General features: G+C 40.4%; 1 protein-coding gene and 1 long non-coding RNA gene across 2 annotated transcripts in view; both read right to left on the bottom strand.

Moving 5' to 3' along the window:
* LOC117533583 (RNA binding protein fox-1 homolog 1-like) overlaps nucleotides 1-24,467 on the bottom strand; it is a 380,569-nt gene that overhangs the window by 89,784 nt on the left and 266,318 nt on the right. The window contains 4 exon segments of the mRNA XM_034197413.1: nucleotides 4,682-4,742; nucleotides 9,073-9,165; nucleotides 21,158-21,211; nucleotides 21,374-21,520. Of these exon segments, the coding sequence (XP_034053304.1) occupies nucleotides 4,682-4,742; nucleotides 9,073-9,165; nucleotides 21,158-21,211; nucleotides 21,374-21,520 (355 nt within the window).
* On the bottom strand, nucleotides 11,964-17,671 carry LOC117533588. Its single transcript, XR_004567079.1, has 5 exons — nucleotides 17,483-17,671; nucleotides 12,620-12,704; nucleotides 12,378-12,453; nucleotides 12,169-12,290; nucleotides 11,964-12,036 (listed from the first exon to the last, which is right to left on the bottom strand). It is a non-coding gene; the product is annotated as an uncharacterized LOC117533588 (long non-coding RNA).

The raw sequence follows: 24,467 nt of genomic DNA, 5'->3' as shown, positions 1-24,467 counted from the left end.
TCTTCCGCAGCGCCGCCGATGGAGCTAATTTCCTGCCATAACTCCACAAACAAACTAAACAGGTTTTACAAATGCCTCATGATTCACTAACACAATGTGGTTTGCAAATACAAAACACCATCTACAAACTAATGCATTTAGTTTTGCAAAGAAAAAACGTATCTATCAAATAAACACATACCATTTTTCTAATAAATCATGTTTCAGAGACAAATTCAGCATAGGTTTTACAAGTACACACATTTTTTTTTACAACTACAACACTTTTTTTTACAAGTACAAAACTTGTTTTTACAAGTACAAAACGTTTTCTTCTCACGGCGAAATATTACTGCCAAAAGTCACGTGACTTTTGGCAGTAATATTCCGCAGGGGCCGGCACATGCATAGATATATATATATCTATGGGCACATGCTCCACGGCAGCAGGGGGCGCTACTGAGTCCATTGGGAAGGCGGGAGGTTGAGCAGAGCGTGGAACAGCCCTTGCCAGCCTGATGACAGCGGTGTTTCTAGCGATCCAGCGATCTGGGTCAGTGTTTGAACAAGGTGAATTTAGCGATCACAACGAAAACAGCCGAGACCCATATTGAGCCCAGAAAATGTATGTTATTAGGGCTTTAAATATAATAAGCCTTTGTCTAAAATGGACAACATTGTAACTAAGGAGATTTAAACCACACAGCGATTCTGCACTCTTCATTTTCTTTCCTGTTATATTCAATGAGTGATACAAATATTTTTTACCACAAGTTCTTAATAAAACTGACACTGTTGGACTCGGTACTAGTTGACTGCTACCAGAAATAAAATGAAGTACTTTACTGTGTACTTTGTAAGTAATCCTCTGTCAGAGTCCCCTCCATAGTAATGCATGTTTTCTGCTATCTTTGATGAATGATACAAATAAAATGTTACCATTAGTTCTTAATGAAATTGATACTGTTTGACTTTGTATTAGTGAGCCTACTACTTACAATACATCGAAGTACTTTTACTGTGTATTTTTTGTGGAATACTCTGTCAAAATCCCCTGCTGAGAACAAAATCAAGCCACTTCTGCTAAGTTTGATGAGGGAATTATTTGTATTGCCATTAATTCTTCGTGAGATTGATCCTGTTGGACTCAGTACTACTGAAACTACCCCCACAAGTACTATGAAGTACTTATTGTGTACTTTTCCAGTAATCCTCTATCAATGTCCCCTCCCTACAAGAATGGATGTTTTTCTTTTAATATGCGTTAAAAAACATTTCTTCCTGAGACTGACATTGTTGGACGGAGTATTTTAAGAGGATGGTAGGCATGATATCAGCAATACTTCCAGTCAGTACTCCAGCAGCGGCATTTGTACAGCTTGGAAAGTCTTTAGAGTCTGGCCTGGATAGCTGGTCACAAATATCCTTCAGCAAAGTAACACACTCTGTCACATGGTTGCCCTCTTATGATGCTGCTGTCTTTTAATATATAACTACTCCTCTGCCGCTAGTTCGTACCTCGCAGATTCTTCAGTCTCATCAGCCTCATCCTTCCTCAGCCTCCAGCACACTTCCAGTGTCTGACTCCATATGGTATTGTCCTGATGCTGTAAGGGTGATGCCCCATGATCACAAAATGACCCCTCTAAAGTCTGAGCGCCAAGGACCTCATATGTGACCCGCTCTATCGAAATCAGTCAGAAGTCGCAACGGCTCATTTAAAAATAAACGTGGATTTGCGTAAAAAACTATTTTTTCGGGGTTCGGGTGTTTTGTTTGATTTTAAATAAACAAAGTCTTGGCCTTCAGAATATGAAACTTTTATTTCCAAAATCACACGATAAATACATTTTTGAAGCTTGTAAAGGGACGAAGACAGGCACCTCTCCCTCGCAATCTGCTCTTCCGTAGCGCCGCCCCCCTCCCTCCGGCTAAAATTATGAATGTAAGAGTATAGTAATCATAGATAACACGGCAGGGTCCGTTACAGTTTGTTTTCATCTGATTTCAATTAAACAAAGTCTTGGCTTTCAGAATATTAAACTTGTTTCGGCAAATTCTGATGATAAATACAACTTTGAAGCTTCGGCATAATTACAAACGGAGAACGGAGTAACTTAACGTCACAGCAAGCATAACAACAGCCGGTGTTTCTCGTGAGGGTTTTCCCCAGGAAACAAACACAATACACACAAACGCAAAATTACACACACACACACACATGTACACACACACACACACACACACACACACACACACACACACACACACTCGCAAGCTTCCCCTCCAAACGAAAATATCTTCCCTCAGTAGTATTTTGATCATTTGCTCCGCTAATAATCAATCAGATCGATGGATTCCAGAGAAGAGGAAACTTTGAAGGCCTTTTTCTCAAAATGATGACTCGGTGACAGTCATTATATAATGTGACATATTTCGCTTAATATCTGGAGTACAACAACAATCCTGATATCATTAGAAAGCTAGGAATATCCTCTTTCCAGCAGTGTATACAACTCAAAATGTGTCTTCGGGTCAATGCGACTGATTTCGATAGAGCAGGTCACAAATGACCATAACTACACTTCTAAAAGGGTTCAATTAATAATCTTTTTTCTCAAAGCAATGATAAACCTGTGAGTTGGATGTAGAAAAGTCAGAATCAATATAGATGTTTTTTATTTTAAAGAAAATTCAGATTGAAAAAGTAAAAAAACTGTACATTTTAGTGTCCATCCAAAAATGATATTTTTCTTATAGTGAAAACTACCCTTGGATGATGGTAAGGTAGACTAAAAGCTTTAGGAATCCAAAGTTCAACATATAATAAGTACCCTGTATCAAGACTGATGCAAAACAAGTGACATTTGACCTTTTTAGAGAGGTTTAGCAAAAAAACTCCACCGCTGAGGTGATTTGGGTGGAAATGGGCGTTTTTGCAGTTTCTCTGGAACCCATTGGTCGATTTTGGTGATTGACATCTCTTTTTAACCGTTAGAGCCAATATAATCGAAGGGGAATTTTCACATACACACCAACGTTAACAAAAAAAAGTGGGGGCTTCGCACTTGCAGTTTTGGCCAGAGTGAACCTATCTCTTGCTCTGACATCTGGAAACGGAAAAGCAGGTTTATTGCTTATGGATTATCAGAAATCATTTCAAATGGACACAGACACATTAGATTAACCTATGGATTAACTTCAGCAGCGTTTTTATCGTTTTAATGCCATTGAAGACCACTTTTGACCAGACAACAACAAAGGTAAGCCATTTTGCCGTTTTAGCTACCTAGCGCCACATGTTTTGATGTCTGTTTTTGTTTATATAGTCGCGAGTTCTTATCATGGAGTGATGATGTAGGTACCAATCAATTCTGTGTCTCCTCACGATGCTAATAGATGGGTTGGACTTGCAGCTACGATAAGTTATAAGGTTGTTATGAGTGAGTTTCTGTGCAGTAATGCTTTAGCATTTTTTCACTTGTGGCTAATTTAGAGGCTCAGCGCTAGCTTTATGTTTTAAAAAAAAAAAGAAAAAAAAAAAAGATCAGTTAGCTGAGTTTCTTCCCGTTACATGGATATAAAACATTCATAGTTTATTAAATATTAAGAAGCCCTCAGATGCTGTTTCCTGCAGATGATGCGTTTTTCCGCCCGGGGGCGGGGGGATGGGGTTTAACAGGTTAACCTTCAGCAGCGTTTTTATCGTTTTAATGCCATTAAACACAACTTTTGATCAGAAAAACAGCAAAGGTAAGACATATTTGCCGTTTTGGCTCCGTAAAGCTACGTGGTGTGTTGTCTGGGTTTGCCTTTGCTGCCCTAAGTTTTGGTTGCAGAGTGATGATACCTATACCTCTAGAATCTGTGGAATCTCAGCTTTAATCTGATATATTGTTTGTGCAGATCAGATAAGTGATAAAGTTACAAAGAATTCTGTGCTAAGTGCATTAGAATTTTTTCGCTCAGGGCTAATTCGTTTAACTAACAATTGTTAATATTGTCTGATAGCTGAGTTTCTTCCCGGGGGCAAAACGCAACATCTTGCAAGAAACAGCGTCTGAGGGCTTCTTAACATTTAACAAACTATGAATGTGTCATACCCACTTAACGGGAAGAAACTCAGCTATCAGACAATATTAACCATTTATATCCCTTTTAGAAGTAAAGTTATAGTCATTTGTTCTGGGAATGTCATTTTCGAGCCTGAGGCCTGAAAAACAGGCTTGGGTTAACTGGTTAAATGTACTTTCCGATAATCTTATGTGATTGACTGAACACTTTTTACTGTGGTCTTTCGAGACAAAGCATTGCATGCATTCATGCAGTGTATGTATATACAATATTTACACCCTTGAAAAATGTTATGTTTTTCTTCTGGTGGGGATGTAAAGAACCTTATTATGTGACTCGTAAAATCTACATCGTCCTCAAACTAGTTGAAGTGACTTTCTTGATGTTTAGAGAAAAATTACCCTTTAAAGAATTATGTTCGAACTTGGATAGTGAAGTCATAAATGCTAAAAAAAAAATGCTGCTTCAGTAGGTTTTTAGTTCATAGTCCCAGTTAAAGCTCTGTAAGGTTGCATCGGTCAAAAGCCTTGATCACATCCTGACCCCACCCATTCTTCACCCTTTTTTACCATGAGCTTTGGGTTCATTTCTGGACTTTATTTAGCTGTAGAATCTGATTTGACCTTACCATTTGCATATGGGTTGACAGTCTTCTTATTTGTCATTACTCGGGCTGTTGCATTGTTGACCTACGGTAGATAAAAAAACAGGTCCATGAGTTATGATAATTATGAGTTACCAGTAAGTGCTACAATAAATCTGCATGCATAGATAGGCCCAATGTTGTAAACAAAGAATGTCATTTGTATGTTTTCAGAATTGCATTCAGAAACACTTGATAACACATTCAAAGCAAATCAGTTGTCTATCTCATTTGCATAAGTTTTATTTTTCTGACATATTACCGGCATGCTCTCCCCAAATGTAGTGAGATTTCAATAACTTACAAACAAAAGTAAAGAAACAACAGATGCACTCGGCAAAATGGCGTTTTTTAAACGGAAAGATTCATGCGTTGGGGGTGGGGGAGAAGCAGAAAAAAACGGACAAAGAAAATGTAATTGGGGGAGGGGAGAAGGCAATATGTTGGGAGCATTATGCAACATCCAGTTAACCTCAAGAGGTGAGAAGAACTGTTGTGACCAAAGCAACACGGAGCATTCACACTCAGACAACAGTCTCTCTAAGTGATTGCAAGAATCAATATTAAGATCAAAACAACCAAAGAAATAGATGTACTCAAATAAATAAGTCAATCAACCAATCAAATCATTCCACATTCAAACAATAGCTAACGGGGTAAAATAAAATGAGGGTGCATTGCCTTCCAAAGTAAAAGAAAATAAATGAATAAATGGGTTTCCAACAATCTCAGATAGATGTGCAAACAAAGTCAAATCTCAGTGAGTATTGCTCGCACACGCAGCTTCAGGAGAACACTTAGTGAATGGGCACGCACGCCGACACGCAAGAAAATATGTATGTCAATATACAGCATCAACTCAACCACAATTCAAAAAGAAATGTCACGTGAGTTTCAGCGTTGCAAACGTTCCAAAGAGAGAGGAAGAGAGAGGAAATGCTGGCAGAACGGCTCGTTGGCCCACACTTACCATTCCCAAACCTCTTGGCTCTTGTTTGTGTACTGTTACCGATGTAACTGTGTTGGATGGGGCCCTAAACAAGCTACCGTTAGAAGGATGGTGGGGGAGGGGGGATGAGAAAGGAATAAGCAGCATCTTACTCATGTGGCCAAGAAAACTTTGCAATCATTCCACTGCACAAACATCTCTTTCATCTCTCTCTGTACAAGCTGTCAGCCGGTCTCTGAAAGTATAACTCTGACCATTTAGCTTTGTGTGATCCTGTTGTGTAAGCGGGTCTGTATTAATCTTATTATTCAGACCTACTAATTGACCTATCAGAAGCTATTGAGTCTATGCATCATGATTGTGCGAAGTAAAGAGGATAAAAAGGCTGTATTTCCTCATTTTATTCTCAGTAGCAACATTCTTCTTGTGTGCAGTGAGATCAAGTACCTTGGTCATTATATTTCTGATGATCTCACAGATGACAAAGACATCCATAGACAGCGCTGCAAACTGTATGCCCAGGCAAACATATTAATGCGTAAGTTTCACAAGTGCTCTGTAGATGTCAAGGTATCACTTTTTAAAGCTTTCTGTACACCATTGCACACGGCTCACCTGTGGAGTAACTACAAGGCTAGAAGCATACACAAACTAAAAGTTGCATACAATGATGCTTTACGGTTGCTGCTGAGGGTACCAAGATGGCACAGTGCCAGCCAGCTGTTTGTTAACTTGGGGGTACCTACCTGTCAAGCCCTTTTAAGAAAATTAATGTACAAATTAATGTGTCGCCTAGTAGACTCGGACAATTATGTTATTTCGATTTTAATTAACCCTGTGAAGAGTTCTACCCAGTTCTCTTCCATGCTTTGGAGACATTGGCGCAGCAGCCTCTACAGACAGTGAGCATGTGTGGCTCGCTGTGATTGGACTGATTTTATGTTTTTATCTGTTTGTTTTTATCTGTTTTGTGTTTAGCTTTTTATCTTATTTATTGATGTGTGTTTTGTCTTTTTGTGTGATATGGACCTTGAGTCTGGAATAAAGATTGGATATGCAAGTTTCCACCTGGATCAGCAAGGTCTTACCTCTACTAACTTCTGGGGAACCAGGTTAAATCAAGTTCTGCTTTAAGTTATGATTGAACACTCACGCCTAGGTAGGGCCACACCTCATTACAGATACCAGATCCTACGGGATTGCTTTAACAGATTTACAACATTGTCTGCCTTTAAACAGCAGTTGATTGAACCTGGTTCTCCAGAAGTTAGTACAAGTAAGACCCTGCCGATCCAGTTATACTCAATAGTTTCTGATAGATCAATTAGTAGGTCTGATTAATAGTCAGAGATTAATACAGGTCCACCAAGGCAACAATCCTTATATTGATTGATTAGCCAAACACTGATTGATTCAATTCAGAGATACTCCAGAAAAAGATTACATACTGGCTCACTTCTCAAATTGAGTCCTATAGAACCAGCAACATTTCTGAAGGCAATCAGATTGTAGGGTTAGGGTTAGGTGAACTTCTTTGATCTGTTAATATTTTTAATACGTTTTGATGATACCTCACGCATTGCTTCAGCACATCATTGTCACAGACTTTATTTGCAAACAAATGAGAGTTAAATCCTGTAGCTGTCAGATCATGTCAATTCAGTAGGAAATGTCATTTAAGATGAAGGATAACATTGGTTTAGAGCATTTCAGAGATCTGAGCAGTTAGAATGTTGTTCAGGGCTTCAACAAAAATATGCAGGCCTAGAAAAACTGTTGAACCTGGTTCACATTTTTCATGACTTTGTTGGAACATTTTCTGGCAAGATGCTGCGGTCGCCATCAAATACAAGCAAGTGCACATTGCTGATAGATAACGTCTGTGGTTTAGGGAGTAAATGGTCCTGTTCCAATCGAGGGACAGTGGCTCCTGCAGTCAACATGGAGAAGTGTCCTTAGGCATGTCTACTGTATTGAAATCAATGTAAATTGCTTTGGATAAAAGCGTCAGCTAAAGACACGTACTGAGTAAGAAGTGCTGAGGTTGGATGGCAATGGGATTTCCTGTGTTAGGAGATTATCTTGTGCCATTACATGTTCCAACAGTTTAAATGACTCTAATAGTAGAAGGGGTTTAGGCCTATAGCATTAGGGTGTACGGTATACCTTGCAGAGACTGATGGTTTGATGATTAATTCAGCTTGAGATACCTACTTCCCAGTAAGGAAGGTGCTGTAGAAACTTTGAATGCTATTTGTTAGCTTAATATGTTTGGCTGTAGTCACTACCTCAAGTGAGGAATATGTCAGGTTTTCAAGTGAAGATCAAATGATCGATACACTGTAACAGGTCTGCATGGTGAAAAGGAAGCCGAGAGCTCTTTATTTACATCTCAATCTACATTCCAAACCTCATAGTCATATACAGCCATACAGATGAAGATATTGTATCAATAGGTACTAGGGGTGAGACTGATCCAATCTATTATTGGTATCTGGGTTCCTAATCTCACAAAATATAATCATTGCATAATGGGTAACGTTTTGGACGACCAATATAAATACAGTATGTAATAATGGTGGAGAATGTTCTTTGGCTGTGTTGCTACATCTGCAAAGAAGGTATTGGAATTGTTTCTATATATAGATCTGCAAATTCAGGTATGGGATAGGAACCCAAAAATAGTGGAATGATGCATCTTCTCTAGGTACAGTTGCAGATATTGCCTTGTATAAAGGATTAGATATGGAAGATTGCAACTGCACTGTGATAAATGGACAGAGTTATGCTTGAAGGCTTGTGGTGTCTGCTCTTATTCTTCTTAAGGTACAAAAGACATTGAAATAGCCATTCAGTATTTAGCTGTAAACCTTGCATGTCTCTCAAATTCTTAAGTACTTCCTCTGTCCGTGGATAAGCAAAATTGGATTTCAGCGGGAAAGCTTCTTTCATTAATAAACATAGAAAATATTGGCCAAAATACGTTTTTAATTCCTGGTCGTGTCGATGTTCACACTTAAACCTTTGGTAAAGCCAATTGCCTCAGCTGTACAAAAACAAGGAAAACAGGAGAAGGGAAAACAAATGTAAAGAAACTAATAATAAAACAAGCAAGGTATTAATCATACCATCATGTTGTTCTATATAATATGTGGATATTATTTGTGTTTGGTTAATGAAAATGCACAAGGAAAGGGAGGTGGTACGGCTTGGATGGCTTGAAGTGGGATGTGGCAGTAGTCAGTCAAACGCTCACACACAAATACACAAACACACACACACACACACACACACACACACACACACACACACACACACACACAACACACACACACACACACACACACACACACACACACACACACACACACACACACACAGGGAAAAGGGGGATAGGGAGAAGGAAGAAGTATTTGAGAACATGCACCTCTATTTTACGGCCTTCTACCACGGTTCCATGTAATTTCTCTCTGGCCCTGTCGGCGTCCACGTTATGCTCGAACGTTACGAACCCAAAACCCTGCATGCAGGACGGAGAAAGGCAAGAACAACATGCACATTATATTTCACATGTGATACTCGTCATTACAGTGAACAACCTCCTGATTCAATAAATAGGCACAGTAGATCACACAAGTATCTCTTCAGAATGCTATATTAATCAATATACAATATTATTACAAGTCTGGACAAAAATGCAAATCATTGATAAGAGGAGACAGACGCTTTAAAAAGCCCTGCCCCTTCGATTCTTTAATACATAGTGGTACAGTGATGAGATACATTTTTAGGCTGACCAGGAAGGTAGCATCGAAAGGCAAGACCCTAGATAAAAAGCAATGGAATTTTTTCATTGGATTTTGGAACATTGCAGAAAATAACATCTCTGAGAAACACACGTTAATCATACTTTTTTTGAAGCATTAATGGAATCGCCAGCATTAAAGTCATAATTAAGGCTATAGACAGTCTACGACCTTATCACCATCGCTAAGCTAAAGGGGACAAATGTTTGGTGTGACAACATTTAGTATGATCATTTTGTCACTTGTTAGCAACCACTGCTTTTATGAAACATAGAAGCTTGGTTCATTCACAATTGGTGTATTTAATGACATCATTTATGGACAAATAATGAATATCTCTAAAGCGTGTTTTAACCTCAGATATTATTTCAGACATCTGACCAAATGAAAATGAAAGTGTTAAAATACTGACTCACTTATGGGTTTCAGGACTAAGTCCTGCACCAATCTATACCTGTAGACAACATGGTTTCATGCGATTTCTGGTTGTACAACGCAGTCTCATGGCATTTCGTGTTCACCAACACGATTTTTAATCTATTGATTCGTGTTCACCAACACGATTTCCCCCTTTTTCCGTGTTGCACAGCACGATTTTAAAAGCAATGTATTTCTACTGGTAATGTGTTTCGTGCCTGCAGCACGTCTTTTTCTCCGGTCGGGTCGTGGAAGACCGGAAGCTGTGTGGTTCATTAAAACATGTTCTTACTCAATATCAAGCCACAATTATTGCTTTTATTTTAAATCGTATAATTTCTGACTTTTGTTGCCGTCTGTGAGGAAAATAAAAGGGGCTCAGAGCCTCAGAATACTGAAATCTGTATTTTTAAATCTTTTTTTCCTTCTAATTTGTTATTATTTTCAAAATAACACACTGTTATTTACTCACCAATAACACACAATTATCCTTGCTTTTATTTATTGGTTTCATTCCATAATCTCTGGCTTTGTTGGCTTCCGTCAGGAACTGCATTTCAAAATAAAAATAACCGGAAACAGACGTAGGCCTCTAGGAGTTAAGGATGGCCGAAGACACTACACTACCCATAATCCCCAGCTATCGTTTAGGACTACAGTCCCCGTGATTAATCTTCAAGCTCTGGGATTGGATGTTGGAGTGGCAGTGCGCCAAGGTTACGCCGAGCGTCAAACAGCTGTTTGAAATGGAACGAAACCACGCCAGACTATCCAAAACTGGAATCGAACACCCCCCCAGAACTACACATGCTGGCTATTGTGTTTCGCAAAATGTTCTATGGGACGTCTCTACTGAACGTTTCCGTTTTTCCCACAATTAGAATTTGCGAGTATTAAACACATTGGTGTTATCAAATGTAAAACATATAATTAATAAATGGGTGAAAATCGCTTGTGTCCATAATGCGCAGCATTAATATATACCCACATGACAGCTCATTGTTACTTTGTAATTATACTCCACTACAATTCAGAGGTTAACCTGGTATTTTTACTCCACTACATTTATTTGAGTTACTTTGCAGGTTCTGATTAATGATGTGAAATATAAACAACCCTTAAATCAGACTTTAGTTACACCCAGGGGTGAACTGGGACAAAAATTCAGCCCTGGCATTTTCTGTCCAGACCAGCCCACTACATTATCAGCGGACACTACATAGAAGTCCACTAATCTCGCGGCATCTTCTCTCATGCATACTACAAAGGAGAGTCATATTCCTTGATAGCAGTCAACAAATAAAGCACTTAACTATGAACTCAAGGACTACAATTGACAGCTATAGCAATCAATCAATCAATCTTTATTCATTATAGTGTCAAATCACAACAGAAGTTATGTCATGACTAGGGGTGGGACAAGACAAATGGGAAGAACCCTTATGCTACCCTTTCAGTTTTTAGTCTGTGACTGTGAAAATCTTTTGGTGTAAGCCCAGTATTAGTTAAAACCAGACTCGGACAATAATAACAAAAAAATATCCTGACAAATAATCTAAATAGAAACATATTACAGACAGTAGCAGCATTAGAGCTGAAACTCACTCACTCAACGGTGACTCAGTCATTATGAAACCATAAATAGAGAATTGGAAAAAAAAATATATATATAGCTGTGTGAAAAGTCTAAGACAGGTCTGAATAGATATGCATTCTCATATACGTGTATGTGCACAAGTATGTATTGCTCTACTTCCTGGTCCGCAGACAGCCAGCTCTACTCCTCACCAAATTCGTGACCTGCAAGAAACAGCAAACAGAACTTGTACTCAGTATCTGTGTACTGACAAGTATATGTAGCCATGTAGCCTTTTTGTGACGTAGTGACACTTAGTGAACACATGTATCTGTCATGAAGGATGACTTAAGTCTCAAAAGAGCCCTAAGGCCTACCTGCATAACTGTTCATTGAACTTAAAAGATATGCAGATGTTTGAAATTAAAACCATCAATATGAAAATCTTCAGCCAGGAAATAATCATAATCAAACCTTTTGTTTCAATCTGAGACAAAACAAGTTGCATAATAAACTCACAGTCAAGACGAAGCTCTCAGATATGATGGATGCCTCAAGCATCATAGAAGAACTTCTAGCAGGTCAGGAAAACCTGTTTGCCAGGTGATAATGGTAGCAGAGAATATAAAGAGACATTTATGATTTACCAACTGTCATTTTATCACACACATAGTATGTTTCTTCACATAAACCTTTAAACATACACATATTGCATTCCTCTCACCACATGAAATAAGCCCAGGAACCAAAAAGTGGCCCAGTGAATGATGGAGGAGACAAAGCAGGTCCTCAAAAGGGGACAGAGGGAAAACAACTCCTTAGGCTCTCATATATAGGGTGGTCAACCTAAAAGAGACATGGAAACATTGTTAAGTCTCTCATCATCACAAATCAAGTATGAATTCATATAACATTATAAGACACATGACATACTCAACAGTGGAGCAAATCCTCGAACATGGACGGAGGGGGAACAACTACTCAAGCTCTCACATGTCAAGTGGTCAACCTGAGAGGGAATTGGATACATTATTAAGTCTGAAAAATAAATAAAATGTTTTCCTCTGTCCTGCACCTAGAGTTGAAAACGTTTGGGATGTGCGTTTCTTTCAAAACTTTTTTAAAATTATGAAGTATGAATTTATACAACATTAAAAAATACATGATAAACTTACCAAATTCTAACAGTGGTCCCAAATGAGAGAACAAGTCCACATATAGAACAGAGGGAGAACGACTCCTCAAATATATCAGAACAACCTGTAATGGAGAATAATTGATCATTTAGTGTTCATGATCACACCATTAAGGATCAACACATAAGCACAATAACACTTCTGAAAAGCATCATTCAAATGACAAATAATGAATTACTACATCCATAATGTGTGATGTGTGATAATAACAATAATATGAAATATTTCTGGCCTTATCAGTGGGGCAGCTTTTTAAGCAGCTCACTCTTCTCTGCAAGTCTGTCTATCACAGAGTCAGAGTCCAAGGCCATGAGGATGTCTTTCTCTGTGGCCATCAACATAAATGCCTCCAATTTCTCAGATGAGAGGGTGCTTCTGAGTCTGTTTTGAATAAACTTCAAAATTGAAAATGTGCGCTCACAAGCCACCTGTGTGAGGGATAATGTAAGCAGGTATGTATAAGCCAGGCCTAGGACAGGGTATGCATCTGTTAGCATGTTGAAACGGCGAAGTATCTGGTAGCAGCACAGAGGGCATTCTTTGCAGGAGCAACAGCTTATGGGAGTTATCTCAACCTCTTCTGTGTTGTCCTCCTCCTCACCACCTGATCCATCTTCTACTGTTCTTGCTTTGTACTCTGCCAATGGGGATGCCTTCAGCCTGTTCCACTGGAGTGCAAAGCTTTTCAACTCGGCCTGCATATTTTCCTTGGTTGCCCTGCTGTCAAATCCTTGCAAGCACTTGCTTAAGTCTTGAAGGGCAGACTGGGGAAGAGCACTGGTGCAGAGCTGAGGGAAGAGCACTGGGATCCAGACATGCCAAGTCAGCATATAGATTGCAGTGTGTTAAAAAGCGCCTATGAATGGCTTCAATTGCTGTGTCCATGATCCGGTTATGCACATTCACCTCATAGGATTGTTCTGCATCATCCAGGGTCTCATCCTGAGCCATCTCTCCAGGCAAGACTTTCTTCATCCTCCTCCTCTTTTGTGGCAGTGTGGCCTCCACTTCAATGTCCGTGTCATCTCTCTCTTGGATTTCTGTGTTTGTCCAGTTGACAAATGTGTCTGCTGCTTTTTTTACAGATTCAAAATCTCTTCCCAAGCTTTTCAGCGTATCCTGTGTCGATGCCACCATTCTGTGAGCAGAGAGGATGTCCAATCCTGCCGTCTGAAGGTATTTAGACAATGGAGAGGTATGTTCAAATATGCGGAGGAAGATTTGAGCCGTCAAGATCGTCTCATACTTGAGCAATGACTCTGCATATCCTCTGGCCATGACACGGATACATGGTTTCACTGTTGCCTGTTTCTGTATAGCTGATAATGTCAGCAGCACATCAACGTACAGACCATCTTCGGGTTTTCCAAAGGAGCCAAACACCTTCTTCAGGGCCTCATGCTTGGCCCACCAGCGTGTCTCTTCTTCAGGGCCTCATGCTTGGCCCACCAGCGTGTCTCTTCTTCAGGGCCTCATGCTTGGCCCACCAGCGTGTCTCTTCTTCAGGGCCTCATGCTTGGCCCACCAGCGTGTCTCTTCTTCAGGGCCTCATGCTTGGCCCACCAGCGTGTCTCTTCTTCAGGGCCTCATGCTTGGCCCACCAGCGTGTCTCTTCTTCAGGGCCTCATGCTTGGCCCATCAGCATGTCTCTTCTTCAGGGCCTCATGCTTGGCCCACCAGCGTGTCTCTTCTTCAGGGCCTCATGCTTGGCCCACCAGCGTGTCTCGCCAATAGGAGCAAGGCGTCTACGTCTCTTGTTTCGGCCTGACTCTTCCCACACATTCATCCTTTTATATGACTCTTTGATGAATACCGCAATGCCATTGAGGAGCGCAAACAGGGACCCACTCTCAATAACAATCTGGGTTGTGTTTGCAAGCACCAGATTTAGTACATGTGCGTAGCACCATACATGCACCTGGTTTGGAGATTGTGCAGACAACAGTGAGGAGAATCCTTTGTATTGGCCTTGCATGTTTGATGCCCCATGAGTCGCATTTCCAATGCACATGGTCTTGCTGAGGCCCATTTTGTCCAGAACTTCTGACAGCATGTTGACAAAGGTCTGTCCAGTGGATGAACTGCACTTCAGCACTGCAACAAGCATGAACAACATCAGTAACATACCTCATAATTATAGAGCATTGATCCTGAGAGGTGATGTCCTGCGTTGTGTCCAGCTGCACTGAAAACATTCCTGCTTTCTTGATATCACTGGAGATGTTTTCTTGAATCAGATGGTGAATTGCATCTATCACTGAGTTCACTGTGGTTTTGGAGAGCAAAGTTACAAAGTAGCCTCTGCCTCTCGTGCCACCAGACAAATGCAACTTTTTGCTGTTCTCAATGCAGCTGTCCAGGTGCTCTCTTAAACAGAAATCATACTTCCCCAGTAGAAGTATGAGTTCCAAGAAATTACCATGATCAACTGTGTGGTCTTCCAGAGTATATGCTGCCTCATTTTCTGACCTCCTGTATGCAAGCCCCCTCTTCCCAAGAACCTTGATGACATCTATGATGCGCTCCAAAACCTGCCGTCTCTTTCTGACCTGCTCTCTGTGCGCCGACATCTGACTGCCACCAAACACACTGCTGATATCAGCACTGGCGGATTTCAAGAGGTAAGCTTCAGCACAGTTTCTGTGTGCACTGCTTCTCTCATGCTCCTCTGTGCGCTGGTGTATATGCCTCCAATCTGACATTCCACTGATGAACAGACTGCTATCAGTTCTCTAACCGAATGCCATGCAGATGAAACCATACAGCATGTGACGCTCTGGACAGTACGTCAGTCACCTTCTACTGGTGCCGTCTCTGCTACAGAACACTTTCTGCACCACTGGATTGCTACTTTTTTGCTGAGGATGGTAATTTAAAAATGACTGGAGATTTTTCTGATCAGGTTGTGAAAAAAAATCTGTTATTTGACTGGCACACTCATAGCTCTCAACAGCTGTTTCCCTCTCAGGTGATCCTGTCTTTGGGCTGACACACTCCTCACTCTCTACAGCCTTTTCCCTCTCAGGTGATCCTGTCTTTGGGCTGACATACTCCTCACTCTCTACAGCTGTTTCACTCTCAGGTGATCCTGTCTTTGGGCTGACACACTCCTCACTCTCTACAGCTGTTTCACTCTCAGGTGATCCTGTCATTGGGCTGACACACTCCTCACTCTCTACAGCCTTTTCCCTCTCAGGTGATCCTGTCATTGGGCTGACACACTCCTCACTCTCTACAGCTGTTTCACTCTCAGGTGATCCTGTCATTGGGCTGACACACTCCTCACTCTCTACAGCCTTTTCCCTCTCAGGTGATCCTGTCTTTGGGCTAACACACTCCTCACTCTCTACAGCCTTTTCCCTCTCAGGTGATCCTGTCTTTGGGCTGACACACTCCTCACTCTCTACAGCTGTTTCACTCTCAGGTGATCCTGTCATTGGGCTGACACACTCCTCACTCTCTACAGCCTTTTCCCTCTCAGGTGATCCTGTCTTTGGGCTGACACACTCCTCACTCTCTACAGCCTTTTCCCTCTCAGGTGATCCAGTCTTTGGGCTGACACACTCCTCACTCTCTACAGCCTTTTCCCTCTCAGGTGATCCTGTCTTTGGGCTGACACACTCCTCACTCTCTACAGCCTTTTCCCTCTCAGGTTATCCTGTCTTTGGGCTGACATACTCCTCACTCTCTACAGCCTTTTCCCTCTCAGGTGATCCTGTCTTTGGGCTGACATACTCCTCACTCTCTACAGCCTTTTCCCTCTCAGGTGATCCTGTCTTTGGGCTGACACACTCCTCACTCTCTACAGCCTTTTCCCTCTCAGGTGGTGCAGTCTTTGGGCTGACACACTCCTCACTCTCTACAGCCTTTTCCCTCTCAGGTGATCCTGTCTTTGGGCTGACACACTCCTCACTCTCTACAGCCTTTTCCCTCTCAGGTGGTGCAGTCTTTGGGCTGACACACTCCTCACTCTCTACAGCCTTTTCCCTCTCAGGTGGTGCAGTCTTTGGGCTGCCTGAATTGGTCTGGCTCTCTCCCTGAATTGACCAGCTGGACTTGCCCTGAACCTGTCTGGGCTGGACATAGGGAAAGCATTTATCATTGGATGGGGAAATAACTCAAAACCACAGAATAATGTACAAGATAAAAGATTAGTTAATATTGAACGAAACGTTCGCGAGCGTAACAACACTAGTGGCTTTGCCATGTTTTCATTATGACACTTACTAGTGTTTTCCAATGCAAAAAAGTCAGATCTTTGTGACAATACCTGAAAATGCTCAAGACAGCACTATACACAGCCATTTGAAAACTACAGTAAAAGTAACACATTTACACAGAAATTAAAGTTACACACAAATTATGAAATAGTTATCACCTCAGTAAACAATAAATGAATTGAAAGATTACAATAAATTCAATGGCAAATATTGAAAATTAAACTAATTATTTCCTATAGGTTTACTTGTATTTTGTGCTAAAATTCAAAGTATCTCATCTGTATTAACAATACAGCTTGATTCTGCATCTCTACTTACAGCTTGTTGGTCCATGTGAACGTTTACTGGCAACAAGAGACCGCTGACGTTAGCAGCTCTTAGCTAGCCTAGCTAAATCATTTGAACAATAATAACCCATAATATCACAATTCGGCATATTTAAACAAAATCAACCACAACTACCAACATTCACAGCCCTTCAACTCTGGGCTAATATGTTGTCACAAGGCGGACTATGCAGTTAATTAGGTCACATCACATTCAATGTAAAAATGTTTTCTACTTTTTTTTTGGACATGTCTCAAAAATGTAGCCTCGCCAGCCCCAGGCTAACGTTACTTACCATGTATGCCTCCACTCGCTCGTCTCCCGGCGCAGCAGCACCTGCTGGGGTGGTGACCCCGGCACCAAATAGGTCCGTCAATTTAGAATATTTAGCAGCCTCCACCTCCAGAGACTTCAGCTTTTTAAGTCGCAGTTTTTCAGCGCCACCCGGGCGTTTCTTCCGCTTATCCATTTTCAGCTCAGCAGCAGCCCGTCCCGCGACTCCCGCCCATGCCATGAGGTCCCGCCCCACCCTGGTTTGTGTTGTGATTGACAGCACTATCAGGGCTCTCTGAGCCTGTCAGCCCATGATTGATTGACAATGACAAACAATAGACCAATAATATGTGTTGATGCTTGCAACACCTTGCTAGCCCTCTGTAGCCAATTGGCCGGCCCAATTGGAGGGAATTTAGAGAAAAAATAGAAAATAAAAAAAAACATAGCGGACCGGCCCACATTGGGTCAACGGCCCACCGGGATTGCCCGGTATAACAGATGGCCAGTCCACCCCTGGTTACACCTGAGTAAAATTCAGGGAAGGTGATTGTCAAGTGCCAACAATCAGGATATTTGATAGTTGGTGCTTGAGAAGACTAAACATTTACCTGCAGATCTCTATAAAGTATATTCATTACTCGTTATTGTTCTACTAATAGTTAATTAAAAACTGTATATAATTGCTATTTTGCACATCCCTTTCAGGATTTCAAGATTTTCAAAGGTTTATTGACATATCATATACACAACTACGGTGTAGTTATGCAATGAATGAAAAACTTGGGTCACAGGTTCCTCAACAGTGCATTACAAGACATCTATCGATATGTGTGTACCTCCACCATTAAACTGTCATATTCTGCACATTTCTTATACTATCTACATACATAAGAGTATAATTAATGTGTATAATATCAGTTAAAATAAGTGCTTCAACATAGTTAACATTGCAGGAAAGCAATATATTAGACGTTCAGTACTTTGTCAGGCTTAATATTTATTAAGTTTTTTTCTTATTTAAAAGAAGACCTTAACCTAAAGTATTATTTAATGTGTTAATAAAGTTTAATTAGTTTGTCTGTTTTGCACATCCTCATATTAATATCTTTGTACATCCTGCACTAAACTGTTTTATTGTAGAGATCACTTATAGTATCTTCTTGATTTTTTATATTCTATATTTCTATCACAGACCTTCTACTTTCCCCCTATGAAAGTATGTATATCAAATATAACACATAAAAACAATAATTCAATAACGTGCTTTAACCACTAGGAGGTGCACACAAGGTACACACAGCCATAATAACTGTGTATTATTAGTGTAGGACACTTATGTACAACATCTGAAGATGTGTAGTTTTATTCATGCTTTCACATAATTTTACAGCATATTGCTATACTATTTCAGACTCAGTATTTACATTCTTACATTCAAAGAAAATCAGTAATATCTTTAAAAACTAAGTCATTTTATATCAGCTGTGCACCGTTATGGTGTAAATATAACCTATCTATGAATTAGATCAAATGTAAAAGTCAGCCAAATTAGTGTTGATACAGCAAGGAGACGTATTGTGTGAAGAGAAATTGAAGATGTTGTTTAATTGTTGATATATTTATGATCCACATCAAGTATTCAGTTTCGGCGGCATTTCTTCAGTTTTTCCAAAGGTCTTCTCATCAGGGCTCTATAAATAAAGAACTACGGCAGATCTGTAATATGTAATGCAGCCGAACCGTGTATTACAATGCCGTTATGTGATGACTTTCAAAGAGAAAAGCAAGAGCACTCGGAATTAAGTATTATTTTATTCTTTTAAAATGTTTTCCGGATATCATATCATATAAACACCAAATCCCAGCATGCATTGCGGCTAAAACATCCAATCAGCGAGCTTAAACCATAGCTGAGGATCTTGGGTAATCGCAAACGTCTGTTTCCGGTTATTTTTATTTTGAAATTCAGTTCCTGACGGACGCCAAAAAAGCCAGAGATTATGGAATTAAACCAATACATAAAAGCAAGGATAATTGTGTGTTATTTGTGAGTAAATAACAGTGTGTTATTTTGAAAAGAATAACAAATTAGAAGGTAAAAAATATTTAAAAAATACAGATTTCAGTATTCTGAGGCTCTGAGCCCCATTTATTTTCCTCACAGACGGAAACAAAAGTCGAAATTATACGATTTAAAATGAAAGCAATAATTGTGGCTTGATATTGAGTAAGAACATGTTTTTATGAACCACACAGCTCCGGTCTTCCACGACCCGACCGGAGAAAAATACGTGCTGCAGGCACGAAACACATTACCAGTAGAAATACATTGCTTTTAAAATCGTGCTGTGCAACACGAAAAAAAGGGGGAAATCGTGTTGGTGAACACGAATCAATAGATTAAAAATCGTGTTGGTGAACACGAAATGCCATGAGACTGGGTTGGGTTGTACGGGTGCGACATCAGTATTGCCATTCTTAGTCAGAGAACATTGATTTTTCTGGTCGTAATTTAACTTTGAGTAGTTGGCTGGATCATTTTAAAGTGGTAACCTTTCGAATGGGTCTTCAATTTGCACCCAAGTGCTACGAACATGATAGCATGCTAAAAGACTGAGGCTAAACCTGCGTGTTCTAGGCAACATATCAAGTTTGGTTGTTGTTTTTGTGGTCTATGTTTGCAGACGCAGCCGCTCCTATGGTAAGCTCAAACTCCGTAAGTGTATACTGTGTATGCAGTGGATGTTCAAGTCTGGAATGGGGTTTTACTAATGCTAACATTGCATTGCATACTGCAGCTAGTATAACACCCCAGGCAAACCATTCCTTACAGGTGATTAGAAGATACAACCCTCCCAACTTTGATATTTATTATCGCTCTCACTAGAGCCCCATACACTGCTTTGTCATATTCAGAAGTGAAAAGCTTGAGAGCCTGTCGTTTTTGTTGCAATGGTTGACCATGGCTGTTGGGAGCTAATACCTTGTGAACGGCCATTTTAATTCATATAGAACATAAGTCAGTAAAAATGTATAAGCGAACAATGAAAAATCGAATACTGTCTGTAAGACATTTTATTCACAATGGTTAGTGATTGGAACTGAAGCCTCACACGTTTCCCCTTTCATTACCTGCACTGTCCCGTCTCAAGGGGTTAATAACATGCATTAATAATAAATGTCTGCTTTCATAGCAGAGGTCTATGATTATTGCATAATGTAGATAGATATAAATCATACACTGCAATATTCTCATGTTGGCAATGTAGTTGGGAAAAAATATTTGTCTAAAGAAGTACAAGAGAGTAAATCAAATGCACCAAAATAATGGCATGGCATCAGCAAAGATAATACAAAAGATGACACTAATAATCAAACGTATAGCACACAAGATAAGAGCAGAAAAACATATATAATATTCTGAAAGGAAGTGATTTTAATATTTTATATACATAAGTCTATGAAAGAAGGATATTCTTCTAATGAGGAGATTTCAATAAAACACTATTAAACACTAATATTAGCTTTTGGGTTTAAAAAGTGAACAATACAGTGAGGTTTTTTATAGAGAATTATAAAGAACATTTGAGCTAACACAAATAATCAGAGCCAACAGTATTACTTCGCTGTGCCAATTTTTCTGGACCACAACAAAATATTTTTTAGACATGCTAACACAAAAAACACCATGTACCTTAGAACCTCGCTCGTTGAAGATGATTTCCACATCTAAGATTTTGCCAAATTGCTGTGAAGACAAACAAAAGAGAAACTCTCAGTGATTGATTTATATTGTTGTGATTGGTCTAACAGAACATTTAAACCCAACCCTTTTTAATTCCTGTTTTTTGTTTAAATCCAAATGTAAAACATCAACATGAACATTTAATAAATTTGATTCAGTACTCACGCCGAACATTTGCCTGAGGTCTGGGTCTCTGAACCTGAAGGGGATGTTGGATACGTGCAGTCTCTTGGGCTGGGCCTTGCTGTCGGTGCTTTCAGGGACCGTCTGTGATGAAGGCTGACTGTCTGTCTGAGCGGCTTCATCTGTCTGCTGGGAACACAGAACAAAGGACGCTGAAGGAAAGGAAACATGTACGATGGCACTTCCAGTATCTTTGTAGTTTATCCGACAAGAAAATAGCATGTATATTTCATAATAATCTAACATTGAACTTCAGTTATTTGTTCACAGGTAGGAGCAGACTTTGTGTTTCAGCAAATGTTTCAGTCCTAATACAATTTTTCTTTTTTACCTTGTGTCAGTGGGAAAGTGTCCCATTGAGCAGATTGAAAGCTGCTTCCCTTATTCACATTTTTTAAAATGTATTTCATATTATTATTTTCACTGACAATAAGTGTTAATGTCAGTAGGGCCTTCGACTGTGAGCCGTAGGGTCACCGGTTCAAGTCCCCGAACAGACCTAAATATGGAGTGTGGACTGCTACTTGGTTCACCTCCCGGGCCATGGTGCCCTTGAGCAAGCGACCGGATGCCCTAAAGCGTTCCCTAAAACTGTGTTGTCATGATGATGTCTTACACCAAAGGAGATTACACCACTCAGAGATCTACATTGGACTCTGACTGGATGATCTATCAGGTCAGTAGGGTTGCAAAATTCCGGGAATTTTCAAAGATGGAAACTTTTCATGGGAATTAACGGGAATTTGTGGGAATTTTCCAAATTGAAAGTTGGCTCTTCATAGGGAACTTCAATATAGTTGGGGAAAGTATATGTTAGCATAATCTTGACTAAAACAAACAGATGCCATTCAAGTACACTTGAATATCCATGCCATAGCACACTGCAACAGGCTCACAGATGTGAGAGTGGAACAACTGGTTGGCATTCGGGCAAACCTAACGGTACGTCCACACTGCAGCTTTAAACAAATCTTCAACCGTTTCCAACGCTTCTCTGTCCATTGACTTTGAATGGGGATGACGTCACTTTGCCTCGCTTGTCGCCGAACTGCATTGTGGGGGAGCGAAGCGAAGATTTCCAGGATTTCCAGGATTTTCAGGATTCAAAAGTTGAGCAATGTTCTACTTTTGAAGCTGAGCTGGAAGCGTCAGCCAATCAAATCCCGTTTATGCAAATCTGACAGTAGAAGCGCTAGCCAATCAAACCGCGTGTAAGCAGGGAGAGCCAGACCGCAGTTCATTTCCTCATATTCCAAACGAGAAATTACGGTAGCAAATCACCCGGTTCTTTACGACCAGAACTATTAACGGGATACAAACCGGAGGAACCAGGCATGGAGGGAGGTGGCAGAGACAGTGGGTGAAACTGGTAGGTTTTCGCCTGTTTGGGGAGTTTATATATATATATATATTGCTCGCATAAAATCCCCGGGGTTTTTTGCTTTGTATGTCGGGGGCGGGAGATTCATGTGATTGGTTGTTGGTCTCGTTGCCCGCAAAAAATCCCCAAGCTTTCAGACACGCCCAGCTCCAAGATTTTTGAGATTTTTGAAAAGCTGCAGTGTGGACGTACCGTAAGGCTCTTTGAGCCGGACACAGAGCCATCCTCAACAAGGCTGGACAGTGACACTGAAGAGGAAGACTCAGAGTGTGATGTTGATGAGGCCCAGGAAGAGCCCGTTGACTGAAAGGGTAAAAAATGCAGAGGATTGCTTGAAGGAAGATTTGCATGTTTAATGGGACTTTTTGGAGGGAGAACGGCTCTCTCTAGGTCGTCCTCAGACGAGCCCTCCATCGTTGTTTCCAGTTATCCCGGTTCTCCATACATCTGGCCAGTTCATTGGTACTTTGTGCTCCTACGTCATTCTTGAGTACGTCCACGTATGCTTGTGCGGGACGTCCTGGTGACCGATGCCCGTGTGTTGGTTCCCACAGCACCAATTTGCCGAATATTGTCTGAATAATGATTCTGGTGAAGATGGAGTCTGCTCCTTTAGCAACGTGTAAAATACCTAAAGACAATGGTTTCTAAATCTCCTGTCTTTTTTTTCATTTTGCTCACAAACAATCCCAGGCTTCAGGCCAGCTAAAAATACTGTGTGTGTGTGTGTGTGTGTGTGTGTGTGTGTGTGTGTGTGTGTGTGTGTGTGTGTGTGTGTGTGTGTGTGTGTGTGTATGTGTGTGTGTGTGTGTGTGTGTGTGTGTGTGTGTGTGTTGTGTTGTGTGTGTGTGTGTGTTCGCTTGAAAATAAGCAGCATAAGGCCAGCAGACTGCAAGTCTTCCATGCAATGCCCAGGTATACACCGGCACATATGGCAGTACACCAGTGGCGAGCCGTCAGGGCTGTGAGGGCCTAAGATATTCTAAAAAATAATATTTAAAAACATTTAAAAATATATATATATTTTTTTAAATATATATTTTTTAAATATAATTTTGTTATATTTTTCATTAGTTTTACCGAAAAAACTTGATTTAATTGTATTTAAAATAAAATTTCCAAAGAAATAAATCCTTCGAATCTGCCTGTTCAGTTTCTGTTTGAATGTGAAGGGTTACATGAAAAAAGCTTGTCTGGCCCTCTATGCGATTCACAGAGGGCCCGCTATAGTAAAACAACGAGAGAGTAATGTCAAGTGACAGTACAATTGATCAATCATATCTTCCCTCTAAATGGGAGGGCTTTATTATCGCGGACTTTATGACAAGTTCCGCCCGCTGCGCTGCCAAGTTTATGCATGTGATATATCAACGGGTCAAGCTAGGCGTAATTAGCATATTCACGATGGCTCACGTTAGTGATAGTGATGACATCGTTGCGAAACTACTAACCGAGTCTTTTTCAAGAATGAGTTACACTGATAAATTGGAGTTAATTACCAAAGGGCGACCAATACCACAGCTTAATTTGGTTCAAAAAACCAAACGGTTCGAGAGGCATTTTAATATCGGCAATTACGCCAGATACAACTGGATGACCGGATCAACCAGGGAACAAAAGCTGTACTGCTGGGATTGCTTGCTTTTTGGAGCGGACAGTGGGTCATGGGCCAGAGATGGATATTCTGATTTAGGA

The sequence above is a fragment of the Gymnodraco acuticeps genome, unplaced genomic scaffold (assembly GCF_902827175.1).
Source record: "Gymnodraco acuticeps unplaced genomic scaffold, fGymAcu1.1, whole genome shotgun sequence".
Lineage (NCBI taxonomy): Eukaryota > Metazoa > Chordata > Actinopteri > Perciformes > Bathydraconidae > Gymnodraco > Gymnodraco acuticeps.
Note: the sequence above shows the minus strand (reverse complement) of the source record. Positions and strands in the feature narration are given on the sequence as shown.